We start from the raw sequence: 15463 nt of genomic DNA on the forward strand, positions 1-15463 counted from the left end.
CATTCAACTGTGGGGTACGACCTGTGCAACTAATATTGATATAATACAAAGGTTCCAATCGAAAATGCTTAGATCAATCACGTGCTCACCATGGTACATGCGCAATGAAAATATGCATAAGATCTTTGTATCCCTATGGTAAAGAAAGAAGTAGAGGACAGCAGATTGAAAATTTTATCTAAACTTTGTGATCACCAAAACCCATTGGCTAATGCTTTAGTACATTCCTGCGATCAAACACGTCTAAAAAGAAGGGATATGCCTGCGTACTAAAGAGCAACGTTTCACCAATACAGCTCAACCACTTGGTTGAGCTTGTCTAGTTTTAAATAGATTTAAGATTTTATAACTTGTTGTTAGGCTTAAAAATAAGCAGATTCAATAAATAAAGAAATATTGAAAAAAAGGATAGTTTCTGTCTTCTTCGTGGTAGGTTCGCCATGTAAAGGCTACTGGTTGAATTGTTTCTTGGCTATAAGTGCGTATCACTGGATCCATTATTCGTCAAAATTCACGATCAGCTGTAGAAATAGCGTCAAACACCACCATAAAGTGCTAAAGCTTCAGGGTTGCGCTTTATATCCGGAGTCAACAAATGCGATAGTCATCGCACCGATTAGGGCGCCCAATTGTGACACATGAGTAAGATACTTTTAGAATCCAAGGCATATTTTATTGGAACAGTCTCGATTTTTTTATCCGAGCAACCGCTACGTATATCTTTTGCTGAAAATATTAGCGTTTGCCCCTAAAGAAAGTCCAACAGTTCGTAGCAACTCTCACTCCATGTAGACATAAACTTCATTGGTATAATATATCTTCAACGGATCAATTAGTGGCCACTGAAAACCTCTTCTGAACCGAGTTTTAATTTCAAATTTTACTAGGGATAATTCGAGAAACTTCAACTTGTTGTCACAAAATTGTAGTATCAAGGAAATTGAAGTCGCAGATGAATTAGTAAAATAGATAAACCATTGTTTTACCTTCCCAGTACTTAGTTTGGCTTAAGTTGGTACTATTGACGAAACAAGATAAAACAAGAAAGACTATTCGATTTCCTGCTTGATTTAGTCAGATATTGGGTAGCTGCGCTGATCTTAATGTCTGTAGTAGTGTATATGAATAGACTGGGTATATTTCAAGCTTAATATATATTTCTGTTCTTTTGGACCGATAATATGTATGTGCCCTAGCTTCCTTCTTTTGGGATGCCTTTGCTTGAGAAAGCTCTCGAAGCAAGAGTTTTCTAACAGCTGCATAAGTAAGAAAGCTCACTGTTATTGCTGCTTTTGATACTACGAAAGTTAGTCTGACTGTATTCTGCTCTGCGTCCTTTTCCGCTCAAACACAACCACTGATGCGTGGTTTCAGAGTCTTGCTGGAAGGCCCAATGCTCTCCATCGAAGAGAGTATTGCTGAACTGATTACTGAACTGATTAAAACATCTATATAGTGACTTAGTATATAGAAGCTCTATCGATTTTTGATCGAAACATTCTTTCGTAACCCAACTTGTATATTTGGGCTCATTGTCCTTCTGGTATATAGAGTTAACTTCTAAGTCCGTTTTTTGTGCTGAGATCTCTAAATTTATACTGGACATTACTCCGTAGGCCTCTCCCGTCATTTGCCTTCGATTAATACCAGATTTGATAGACCACTGTAGCTACAGCAACCCCAAACGAAAACATTTCCACCTTGGTGCCTTGGATGTACTTACTTTGGAGTCTGTCATGACTCTTTCGTCAAACTTTTTACTGCCTTTCGTATTTTTTAACTAAAGCTTGCTCCCATTACTCTAAATTAGTATTTTCCAAAAAATTGCGGCATTTCATAACACTTTTTGGCAAATTCAAACCAATAAATATTAAAATAATATTAAAAAAAAGTGATGGGGTATCCATAATTTTGTCGCATACTGTATATCAATTTTTACGCTATTCGAAGTTTTTGCATAGATTTTTCCCTTTTTCTTGTTAAAACTTCCACAACAGTGATAATTTTTACATCTGTAGAAAGGGCGTTCTCATGGCCATTGAAGAAGTCGCTTGCATCTATTGAGCCTAATATGTTTCAAGCGCATTGTCAGAAGATGATCAGTTGACCAAAATCTTTCATGTGGATATCATATCGAATAAGTCATTGATTTGGTCGATATATAAAATTCTCTTGCCATAATTTGCTTATTTCAATGGGAATTTCTGCAAATGCGTCCGCGAACAGTTTAATGCTTGGATTGGTTCAAATCACGCGATGAAGTAGTTTATTCCGAAATAGTGGGTATTTTGAGACGCTCATAAATTTCACTTGCGCATATTCCACTCTTATGTAATCGTTGATGTCTAACGTGCTTGGGATACAATATTACTACAGAGGCTATTAAGCGTTTAAGCAAGCATTACATTTCTATGAGTGGATGTGAGGAGTAGGTACAAATTTCAGATTTTCTAACTAAAACGAACTTTTGCGGCTATAAGTATCCAATGAACATAACCTCACTTATTTAAACTTAAATTAACTTAGAGCGTAGAATGTAGGTGAGGTGGATATTGTATATCTACATATATTATTAGCAGGACAAACAATACGGTTTCAAATATAACAAATATTATATTAAACTAATTTTGACATCATAATCAACTGAAAAGAGTTTGCAGGAAACTTTTGAAACAAGTTGAGGGATTTTATACAGTTCTGCTGAGAAAAAAGGATGATAAAATACCTTCATTAAATTTGTCAAATATTTGCTCCTACAATTTATGTATATCCTTAGTTTAGCACGCTGTGATCTTGCTACTAGTAGCGTAGTGCGTTGGGTGGGGCGTATGAGCAACATAATAACACAATAAATTTATGCTGGAATGGGTAACACACACAAATTTAGCCAGATACAGTTTTCACTATAGCATAAATGCTTATATATAAGCAACGAATGTACATATATACATATAGAGGTATGTAAGTTTATATGTATGTGTATGTATTTTGTATATGTATACGAGTATGTATGTATGTATGCATGTGCAGCGAGTGTCACACCAACGCACGTCCTTGCTCCACTTTGAGTTTATTTGCGCTGCAGGGAGCGTTAAAACTTCGCTAAATGTGTATTCCTTACTTAAACGAATGTGTTGCAACACTTTTATGTTATTGTTCCTGTTGTTGTTGTTGCTGCTGTTGCATATTTTGGTGTTTTTGTTGTTTTTTTGAGCATTTTGTTGCATTTTTTTTTATTGCTATTGCTGTTGTTGCAGCTATGACTGCTTTGGCTTGCAACTGACATCGCCACCACCACCATTAACAATAACAACAACAACGTTGACAGCAACAACACTCGCTCGCGGCTCATATTCATACGTACACCGTGGCAGTTATATACTTGAGTGCATACAAACAAACGCACTTAAGCATATATTTATTGCATTACGCGTAAATATGTGTGCCAACAAAAGCAACAGCAACAAGAAAACAAAAACACTTCGCATACTTCAACGTACACGCGCATTCATAGCTTGCGGTTGTAGCGTGTCGTCTTCTGTTGCGGTTGCTCGCTGCCTCGCTCCCATCACCACACCTTGCGCGCTCACTCGCTCGTTGCAGCCTCGGCTTTTGCATGCATACTCCGCTTTCGCTGTGTGTGTGTGGTGTTAGCTATGAAATAGAAAACTTTTTCACTTGCCTCGCTTGCCACATGCAACGCACTGACGCATAAGAAAATATGTGGCAAGCAACTCCCATTTCATGGAGCGGCAGCGAAATCTCCCTTACTCCGACGCTGTGGTGGGTTTCTGCATGCTAGTGTATAGCTGAATCTACGCGATCGCTTTTTGCCTTCATCTTCTGCGGTTAGCTGCACTGTGTACGATGGCGCTGCGTTGCGCTTGTTGCGGTTGAAGTTGCACGCTGTCGTTGCAAGCGCTCGTGGTGGTGTTGCCACTTCTGTTTTTGTTGTTAATGGCTCTGATGTTCGCACTTCCTCATCGTTTTTTTGGTATTTTTTTTGCAGTTGCTTTCATTTCTTGCGCTACGCTGGCCTCTTGTCGGCACTTTCATTGCATTATTTGTGGCTGTCGCTTCCCTGAATCGTTGAAAATATGTTTATTAAGATTTTGTTGTTGTAATTTTCAGCATTTTGTTGTTTTTTGGTCCCTCTTTTTAAAGCTCTGCTCTGCGGTAGCGTGCTACTCATAAAACAGTTTATGTATATTTGCAAAAGTACATGCTCCCGCTGGAGTTAAAACATGCAACATGGTGAAATTGAAATTTTCTTGTAGACCAGCAAGGAGTAAGTAGTTGTATCAAGATTTCATAAATGAGCCATAAATTTCTATGGACAATGCTGCACCCTATATATAAAATATTTATCAGCAGCCAAAAAAAACATAATTCAGCAATTCAACAAAATTTAACCATATCGAAGGGATTTATGTGTATATGAGTAGCTAAATCTAACTGAAATGTATTTGCACTCTCTATGAGAGTTCAACAATATCGATAGATTATCGAAAAATCTGCATTTCCATCGCTTATTTCTTTGTTAAATTAAGAAACTTCATATCACCAATATAATCTACGTTATGATTATGAGAATATTATGGTTTCCATCACTACGTTTTTATTCAAAAATATCTCCCTGTAGGTGTGGTGCCACCTCTTGAACCCCTGATATCATTCCATATATGTTCGACCATTCGGCCGTTATCAGACGACCACAAAAAAATTTAAAACGAGAATATATCTTTTTGAAATTGTTAACTAAATTTAGGTTGGATAAACGTATTATATGAAAATATTACGACTCGTCCCCAAGTAGAGGAATTTACAGATAAATCCTTAATGAGAAAAACTCCACAAATAGGAACTATTCATTAAAGTCTCTTGAGTCTATCACAACTTACAAAAACTTATTTCGATTACAGCTTTTTCAACGTTTGTCATTCAAAAGGCGAATAATTAGCTAACAAGTTATTCTAAATTATCTTCTTTCCAACAACTTTAACAACCGACCTTTGCCAAGAATTTTAAGAGAATTTCCATTCTAGTATAAGTCCTGGGAAAAGATCATAAGTCCTGGGCCTAAATAGTCTTCTTCTTAACTGACGTAGATACCGCATACGCGGGTATAGCCGAGTTTACAACAGCGCGCCATTCCCAAGTTCAGCCAGATCCTTCTCCACCTAGTATTTTCAACGGAGTGGAGGTCGTTCTCTTCCTCGGGTTCCACCAGCCTGTACTGCATCGAACACTTTCAAAGCTAGAGTGTTTTCGTCCATTCGGACAACATGAGCTAGCCAGCGCCAGCCGCTGTCTTTTTATTCGCTGAACTATGGCAATGTCGTCTTATAGCTCGTACAGCTCTTCGTTCCATCGTCTGTGCTATTCGCTGTTTCCAGTGTTTAAGGGAATTTTTCGCAAAACCTTTCTCTCGAAAAATCCTAGTGCCGTCTTTTCTTGGCTGACATTAATATTGGTGTTGATGTTGGTTCCCAGGTAGACGAAATTATCTACAACTTCAAAGTTATGACTGTCAACAGTGACGTAAGAGCCAAGACGAAAATGCGATGACTATTTGTTTGATGTCACGGGATATTTCGCCTTGTCCTCGTTCCCTACCAGACCCATACGCTTTGCTTCCTTATCCAGACTGGAAAAAGTAGAACTAAAGGCGCGGGTGTTGTTTTCAATGATATCGATTTCATCGGCGTACGCCAGCAGATGAACTCTTTCTGAATATTGTACCTTCTCTATTTAGCTATGCGGATCGTATTATTTATGCCAGCATTAAGTAAAAGAAGTCACACGATAATGAGACACCCTGTGTGAAACTTCGTTTGGTATCGAACGGCTCAGAGAGGTCCTTCCCCATCCCTCATATATACATTACGAGGAATATTGCAAAGTCCCATAAGAATTGAGGCAGAATGACACTGCACAGTAAAGAAATTGAAACGCAAGCATAGGAGAATGCAAGCAGCAACCAGCTCCCAATCCTCCTTAACGGAGAAGAAATAGAAGAAAAGGAAGTTAAAGCCGTTGCCGAAAGTAGCTGACAAAAAAGGCAACGAAACAGAAATACTAATGCGTTGGGAAGAACTTCAAATTAAAGAATGTGTTACTCCGTTGGAGATGCCACATTTTAGTTACTATCTCTCGGTATGCACTTGGTTGCATTGTCTACTTCTCTTATGCATAACGGCTTGGCTGCTGTCGCACCAGCGCCACACACACACACACAGTTGGTTCCCTTGATACACACAGATACAGCGCACGAAACCATTTGTGATAGCAGCAGTTGCAAAACAAATAAAAAAGTAGAAATTTCAAGAAAACTTTTCACATCGACATTGCAGTATTGAAGTTGGGAGCATGCGGATGATGGCAGCGAGAGAGAGTGGGAGGGAGAGAAAGATAGTGGTAGAGGGTCGTAGCAGATAGCTTCAACTGACACTGGTATGTAAGTGTCAGTATTATGGCGTACGGGTCGTATACGTAACATTGCGTTCGTTGATAGTCATCATTACAATAAATATTATGTAGATGATTATGTTGATGATGAAAATGAAAATAATGACTACAATGTTCAACAGAAATATGTTTATGCTGTCACAGATTTATCGCTAGCTCCAACCAAAGCGTTGGGATGGCTGCTTTTTACTTTTTCTATATGGTTTCTTACACTTCTCTCTATCCCTCTTGTTTGAAAAGTATTCGCATGTATGCTTGTAAGTGAACATATCTGTTTCGAGAATTAATTAAAAAATAAAATCACTGTGAGCAGCACGAGCAGAATTTCACAAACCTTTTAATAACTTTTTTCGCTTTCTGCTTTGCCCATGACACACCAAATGTCACTCGCCGGATTTAATTATGTGCAATTTAGCTTCATATTTCTGCTGATTATGATGACGGTAATAAAGTCAGACATACGAAATAGAAAATCACAAGTTGCAAAGGTATTTCATTTGAAATTTCATTATATTTCCCTGCCCTACTTAATTGAGTGTGGAGATCTTTTTAGTCATAAGGTCTCATTCTTCTATGACATTTTCGAATATTTTGTTTATTGAGATAATGAAAAAGGCCATTTCAGAAACTTTTTTGAAGTTGGAGGTTAATATTTTTATAAAAAGATATAATTTTTTTAAATTTTTTATTCCCAACGTTTTTTAATAAAATGAGAGATGGCACTGCGAACGAACTTTTATGTAAAAACGTATTTATGACTGATTTCGTGTTCAATATTGATATGCTAGATATATCAAGAAGTTTTGGTCCAATATTATATATATTTCCTATAACTTTAAAAGCACTTACTACTCCATTCTCTAAATCAAATTTCAGCAAATTCATACTTTATGCTGACCTATATTCCACCTTTAAGCTGAGATTTGTTGATGCATATGCGCTGAAATTATTATTTCGATATTTGGGAAGTTCTAAGTTGAAATATGGTTTTTCAGCAGGGTGATTTAAAAACCTTGTCCCTTTTAAAAAAATATATCAATATATCAAACTTCTAAAAAATACTCTCCTGTCATCAAATAAACAGTCAGCGCACTTGCGTCTTGGTTCCCAAGTCACCTGTGACAGTCATAATTTTGAAGTCGTAGATAATTTCGTATACTTTGGAACCAGCTTCAACAACATAAACAATGTCAGCCTCGAAATCCAACGCAGAATCACTCTTTCCAACAGGTGCTAGTTTAGAAATTATATTAGCTATTTAGAAATATTTCCTTTAAATCTAAATCTAAATCTAGATAGATATCTGAATATATAGGAATTACTTGAATCGAAATGAAAACTTAGACATATAGATAAAACAAGTAAGGATTTTATAATCTCGCAATTTATTGATGTAATAAAATGAGATGGCACACAATTTGACCCATATATTTGGTATATGAATTATTATAAAGTGAAGGAATGAGATATAATTCAAAATTGAGTTATATTAGAAGTTGTCGTGGTTGTGAACCGATTTCATCCATCTACCACACGTGTTAAGGAACTATTATATACTGAATTTCATTGAAATCGGTCGAGTAGTTCCTGAGATATGAGATTTTTGGGAGATGCCACACCCATTTTCCATTTTGTAAAAAAATCTGAGGGCAGCTCTTCTATGCAATTTTTTCTATAAAATTTAATGTTTCTGACGTTTTCTGTTTGTTAGTAACGAACTTTTAGTAATTTTCAACCTAACCTTTGTATGAGAAGTGTACGTGGTTATTTTCCGATTATATAAATTTGTATAGTGTGTAATAAGGGATGTATGGGAAACGACTGCAGAAAGTTTGGTTTATATAGCTTTATTGGTTTGCGAGATATTCATACAAAACTGGCTGGGGCCACGCCCACTTAAAAAAAAATTACATCCAGATATGCATCTTTCTAGTGCTACCCTTTATACCAAATTTGTATAGCTTCATTTATGATTAAGTTATGACACTTTATAGGTTTTCGGTTTTCGCTATTTTGTAAGCGTGGCAATGGTCTGATTTCGTCCATTTTCCCAAGTTATTATTATTCAAGTTATCCGTTGGACGGACAGACAGACATCCGGATTTTAACTCGTCTCGTCATCCTGATAATGTTGATTGTGGAATTCGTCTCTGAAAGAACTGGTAGATATTTAAGGCACAGTTTTCTCAAAGTGAGTGTGCTTTTCGATAGACGACAACTAGTAGAGATCTGTTTTCATAAACATACTTTGTAGCTGTAAGTATACCATTATCCCGGGATAATAAGCAAATGGCTCAAGTTTGGCCAAACACCTTTCCCACATTTAAAACATCTCTCCGCACTTGTCATTTGAAAAAGGCCAAAGAAGTTAATGAAATTTACGCCAGAGTTTAAATCAATTAAAATCCTTAGACTTAAATACTGCTCGGAGACAACTTTCTACTTTATTTTGCTTTGCCTAATGAAAATTACAAAACTAACTAATTAGGCGAGTAATTGCTCAACTGGCGCTCTACAGTGTCAAATGCTATTCACAAGTGCCACACCCACTCTGCTGAATGTGAAATCATATTTTCGCACTAAACCTTGCGGGCACACGCCGGAGTGTGATACGAGATAATACCATGGCTCTTCATTATGTAAGCGCAAACTTATTAAATATGCCCAGACAGAGAAAATCACCAATTTGTCTGGGCATTTCGCAAATTATTTATTTTCACTTAACGTTTAAACTTCAAACTTCTAATTTTGTTTGTATGTATTTACATTGTGAAATCTTAAATCCAGCAGAGCGTCTGGCCGCGCAGACGAGCCTAATGAATTCAGTTGAATTTTTCGATTATTGAAAATTTCACTGGGATTATTTGAGACACGTCACACAAGTCAACAGTTGAGCAGGCAGACTCAATAACAGTTATATACTATATAAATACTTTGAATCCAAAAATACCGCATGACATTTGTCTTCCATATTTTAAGTAGAAATTCTGTTGAACTCAACATTTTGAACTCCTCACTCCAAACTCAGTTGAGTTACTGTTACTCATGCTCCAAAGCTAATGGTTACCCGCTCACTCTGCGTCAAGCAATCGAAAGAGTGTTGAGTGCAGCTGGAGTGCGCTGCTGAATGGAGTTTGAGTTCAACTCCTTGTTTGTAGTGGTTGTGACGCTGTAGATTTTCTTGCTTTGCAGCCAGCTCATTATTTTAACTTTATATACATAAATATTTCGCTTTATTATTGTTTCATGCAGCATAACTGTTTTCCCCACATTCATTCAATCATTTTACTATGTGTGTCTCTGCTGCATTCACATCTCTTCGCTATCTCCACACATATTATGTATGTATGTATATGTATAATGCGTAGAACTCTTTTGCTGGCAGTTGAACAAACTTTTCTAATTAATTCACAAAAAAATTTTAATGGAAATGAAACCGGCAAAACTAAGTGCACGCATGAATGGTGCGTGGCTCTAGTAGACGCGTACACATGCTCATATTCTAGGTGAATATATGTATGCTTGGGGTAGAGAGTTCTCTTGAAACTAAAAGTTTGCCACATAAAGGTATTATCCATACTTTATAGAAGACATTTGAAAAATAATTTTGAAAAAAAAATACACGAATGAGACTCGTATTAATTATAGAAGAGGTGGATCTGTGCGTTGTCGATCTTTCTTCGTATAAAAAATATTTATATCCGTTACATACACTCGGCAATCCTTGATATGATTAATATCATACATGTTATATTTATATTCTTCTTCTTCTTGACTGGCATAGAAACTGCTTACGCAGTTATAGCCGAGTCCACAACAGCGCGCCACGCATCTCTCTTTTTGGCAGTTTGGTGCCAATTGGTAATATCAAGTGAAGACAGGTTCTCCTCCATCTGGTCCTTCCATCGGAGTGGAGGTCTTCCTCTTCCTCGGCTTCCATCAGCGGGTACTGCATCGAACACTTTCAGAGCTGGGGCACTTTCGTCCATTCGAAAAACCTGACCCAGCCAGCGTAGCCGGTGTCTTTTTATTCGCTGGACTATGTCTATGTCGTCGAACAACACATACAACTCATCATTCCATCTTCTGCGGTATTCGCCGTTGCCAATGTTTAAGGGACCATAAATCTTCCGCAAAACCTTTCTCTCGAAAACTCCTAGTGCCGTTTATATTAGGTTGTCAAATATCTCGCTTCCGCTATTTAGTTCTTTATTCAATGCTTTATAAAAAGTGTTAAAGTTATCGGATTTAGTTCCAAAAATGTTAGATAATCTGTTTCCATCTAGACGGCAACTTCATAATACTAATAATTTGGATGCGATAAAACCTCCCATCCGAGCTGCCGTAGCTTCTGTCGAGTCATCAACGAAGTGTGTGTGGTCTGCCGTTTTCCTGGTGAAACACTACTCTATCCTGTTGGCCAATTCTGGACGCTTCTGGTCGATCGCTTGCTTCAAGCGTTCCAGTTGTTCGCGTTAGATGGTAGAATTAAGCGTTTGGTGATATAGGTGCAGCTCATAGTGGATGATTCCCTTTCAATCCCACCAAACACACAGCAAAACCTTCCTGGCTGTCAATCTCGGTTTGGCCACTGTTTGGGACGATTCACCGGCCTTCGACCACGACTGTTTTCGCTTGATATTCTCGTAGGCGATCCATTTTTCTTCGCCAGTCACTATCCGCTTCAAAAATGGGTCGAGTTCATTCCGTTTCAGCAGCATATCGCAGGCATTGATTCGGTCCAGAAGGTTTTTTTACGTCAAATCATGCGGTACCCAAACAACAAGCTTTTTTGTGTATGCAGCCTTTTGCTAATGGTTTAAAATGTTTTGCTATCTAATTCGATGTTTTCCATGATTTGATCGGTATTCGTCATCACAGGTCTTCCGCCGTCTGCTTTTATCCATGGTGTCGTTTTCACCTGCTCTGAATCGTCGAAACCATTCCTCCGCAGTTCGAAGTGATAGAGTACCATCCCCCAAAACACCGCATTAATCTCACGGAACGTTTCTTTAAAATAACTTTAAAATATCGCAAATTTCGGCGTTAGTGAACTCCGTGTTTATTTTCAAAGGAGCCTAAATCTTCCTCAAAGCCTTTCTCTCGAAAATTTTTAGAGTCGCCTCATCGGATGTTGTCATCGTCCACGCTTTTGTACCATATAAAGCAGGATGGCTACATAATGAGCGGCTTGTAAAGTTTGGTTTTTGTTCATGGAGAGAGGACTTACTTTTCAATTCAATTGTGTACCTATATATATATATCGATGCTAACATATGCTCATTAAAAATCTTAATCGTAACAGCAGGAGAATCAATGAAAAATAAAACATTTTCTATGATGAAACTTCAAATTTTAATATCCTTGCACATTTCCATAAGCTAACATATTTCACTAATTTTTGCTTTCATTTTTCGCTTTTCTCATCCTCAACAGCGTTTTAAGGACAATGACATCGAAGTGAAGCGAAAGGATGGCATCATGTTGCTGCGCGAATTAGCAGCTGAGGTGAAGAATTTCATGGATTTCAAACGCAATGCTGTGATGGTGAGTCACACAAACATACGTACATTAATATTTTATCAATAAGCGTAACTGTGAATCGACGTAACAGAGTTATGCCGCAGCCAATGCCAAACTAATGAAGGCGGAAGCGCCAAAAATCGCAAAGGCAGTGGCGACGACGTCGCGAGGGCTGTGTGAATACACTACACGGCAGCGCTCATGTGGGACGAGATGTGTGCGCCACATTGGCAGCCAACAAAATGTTCTTTTGCGCCTGAAAGTAGGCAAAGGTGGTAGAGGCGCACGTCACAGCGCGACTGTCGACGCAGTGAAGTGTTCAAAAATTATAATTTCTTTGATATCCGCGAGCGTTTTTTGGGAAATTGAAACAGAAATTCAATGGTGTCTCTTAGTGCGCTGCACGCTGGTTGTGTAGGCATCTATATTTTATGATAGTCTCTATATATTTGCGTGCGGTAACTACTATGTCATCATTTATAAACGGGACGATATAAGATTTTGAGGCAAGAATATGAGGAAAGAAAAAACGGTGCCGAAATAAGCTGTAACTTCAAAACAACGCCGTTAGGCTTTTGTAGCGCCTACTAAAAAATACCAAAAATAAAGAAAATCAACAAAGCAGCGGCTAGCTGAATGCCAAGAACACTTCCACTCATTATGAAGTTACCAAAAGGGTTCGGACAATCTCTAAGCCTATGTAGAAGTATAAATATGTATGGAAGGATCAAGAATATATGTATATATTAACCAAAATTTATGAAATAGTGTCGGTTAATTTTATACTGCTGCTGGCGCTTACGTTTGCGTCGCACATAAAACAAAAGCGTAAAGACTCACGTTTCCATGATATTGCCATTACGTTGCGAGGTTATTGGGTAATAAATAAAAAATATATTATATATGCATAAAGTTTAGTTACCTTAAGGTATGCCCGTGTGCGCAGATTTTATTTAGTGGTTTCTCGATGCGATGAGCTGCCTTCGATGACACACAACTTATTTGTAGCCGCTGGTCAATCGTTTGCTGTGACTAACAAGCCCTGAGGTGTTTGCAACTTATGATTGGTTTTATTACTTATTTAGTTCTTAATTTTTGGGTCACTGATTTATATTTCCTGTGCTTTATTTCGAAAGCTCACATGTAGTCAAAAGATAAAGGCTTCAATTTTCTAATCGTAGTTTAAAACAACAACTTGTTCCAATTTAGATTTGACAGAGGAAAGGCTTACACCTTTTTTAAGAAGTTGCGTATATTGTAAAAATTATAGGAATCTGCGTTTTATAATATTATTTCACTGTATACAGATTGAGACCTTCACCGTGTCATCCGACGTCCTGACTCAAATAAATCAATGCTTAATCAGCCTTATTATAGACTTCATGTGAATACCCCATTCCCATGAATTGTTATTTCCACACGAAAGAAGAATTCATATCATGAATTTCGTGTGTATCAGAACTTATACATACATATTCGAATTTGTTTTGATTTTTTGATGATTCGTTTTGGAGCTATAATTGGAGATTCATTTTTGAAATTTTATAAAGCCAATTATGCAACTATTTTAGCATAAAAGTATGCCTTTTTAGCATTTTAATACCCGTGACATGCCTTCCCCGACTTGCGTCCTCGGAAACAGATGGAAAGGTATATTTGAAGGAGTTCTGTATTAATAGAACTTGAACAACTTGACGCACATTGGGTAGCAACTTGAATTCGATTTCGATTGTGGCCTAATGATCAAGGATTCATGTTACTATTCCAAAATACTTATACTTTCTCCTTATAAACTGTATTTGTTAATATACCCAGGTAGATTATATGACTGTTTCCCACAAGATGAGCATACATATACTATAGGGACAGTCCTTTGTGAAGTCAGGAAAACGCCTAAATAAGATATGAGGATTCGAAAAAGCGCTGTGAACCTACTATAAATCTGCTTAGGTGTTTTACTTCTAAATCCGCTAATTCAGCAAGTTCAACAGCTTTACAATTTTGAAGTAGCCCGTTGACTCTGATAGTGAGGATAGGAATTTATTTACCAGTACCAGTTTTAAACTCGCAGTCAGCTAGCTTAGGGCTAGTATAGCCGCAATCCTATCAAAGTGAGCTTCTTTAAGCCTAATAGCAATTTTCGTGACCATACACAGTCCGGCTATATCAACTGATTCAATATGCAGTAAGAAGTTAAGTACCAATCGTCCGCCACCACGAAAGAATCTCATAGATTAATATTGTCTTAACTATGGTTAATATAGACAAACAACTACTTAAGAAACCATCAAAGTAAAGACATTTAGAATTCAGATTTATGTTGTTAGCATTCCCTGGATATACGCAAAATTGCTACACTTAAAGTGGCAAAAATATTGAAGATTTAGGCTTCATTGGTCCACACTTTTGTAAACTGAAGATGAAACCAACTTTATCTCAATGATGGACATTGCAGACAAATGAATACAGAGTGCTTTTTGGGTATACATTTGAATGACATCAATCAATTAAAGAAATGAAATGAATAAAGAAATGAAGTCAAGTGATTTTATCATGGTGGAACAGCTTTCGATGAGTTTCTTTAAATTTTTGGTTTTGATAGTATACATACCAAGTAGGACTGACCAGTTGGAAATTAATAAATAGTGGGTTATTTGACCCTAGGTGATCCAAGAAGTGGTACATTTTTGAATGGTCTTTTTTGACAGATCTCCTGTGAGTCGTGTCGAGGTGTCATATTATTTTTGTTCACTATTGTTTGACATTTCATCATGGAAAGACTTACTACTGAACCACGTTTACAAACTTTCTTACGAAAATTAACGTTCTGTAAATAATCTATTTCGCGCGCTTCTCTTTATGGTCAACATAATACTGAGCGTACTATTCGCTACACCATTCCATTTTGAGACCCTGCAATCGTTATTGGATTATATTCGACCGAATAGACCACGTCCAGCGCGCAGTAAACGGTTTGGTGTGATTTGTGAGCTTGTGATATCATCGGTCTACATTTATTCAAAATTGATGTTGATGAAAACCTAACAGTCAATGGGTATGATTATCGCGCCATAATAACCGACTATTTGATGGCTGAAATTGATGCTCGTGATCTCGGCGACAATGGATTTATTGAGAGGATACTTCGGTGAGCAGATAATTCCACGCTATGGCACGGTCGATTGGCCACCAAGATCGTGTGATATCACGCCGTTAAACTTTTTCCTGTGGAGATATGTGAAGTCTAAACTTTATGCGGACAATCTCGTTTCGAGCAAATCTTCACGCGTATAGTTTCCCAGTTACCAGTCGAAATGCCCTAACGGGTTATCGAAAATTGGACTCAACGGATGGACCCTCTGAGACGTAGCTGCGGTCGACATTTGAAAGAGATAATCTTTAAAAAATAAATGCCTAAGAATGTTCCTTCGAATGATGAACAATCCCTATACAATTTTAATTTGCGTGATTG

The 15463-nt window shown here is 37.5% G+C and overlaps 1 protein-coding gene across 3 annotated transcripts in view; it reads left to right on the forward strand.

Annotated features, from left to right (window-relative positions):
- Window positions 1-15463, forward strand: part of LOC105216530 (voltage-dependent calcium channel subunit alpha-2/delta-3) — a 106829-nt gene that overhangs the window by 52915 nt on the left and 38451 nt on the right. For all 3 annotated transcript variants that reach the window (XM_054226840.1, XM_054226839.1, XM_054226841.1), the window contains exon 4: window positions 11905-12015. In XM_054226840.1, coding sequence (XP_054082815.1) covers window positions 11905-12015 — 111 coding nt within the window. The remainder of the gene's footprint in view (window positions 1-11904; window positions 12016-15463) is intronic.

Source organism: Zeugodacus cucurbitae, chromosome 3 (genome assembly GCF_028554725.1).
Source record: "Zeugodacus cucurbitae isolate PBARC_wt_2022May chromosome 3, idZeuCucr1.2, whole genome shotgun sequence".
Taxonomy (NCBI): Eukaryota; Metazoa; Arthropoda; class Insecta; order Diptera; family Tephritidae; genus Zeugodacus; species Zeugodacus cucurbitae.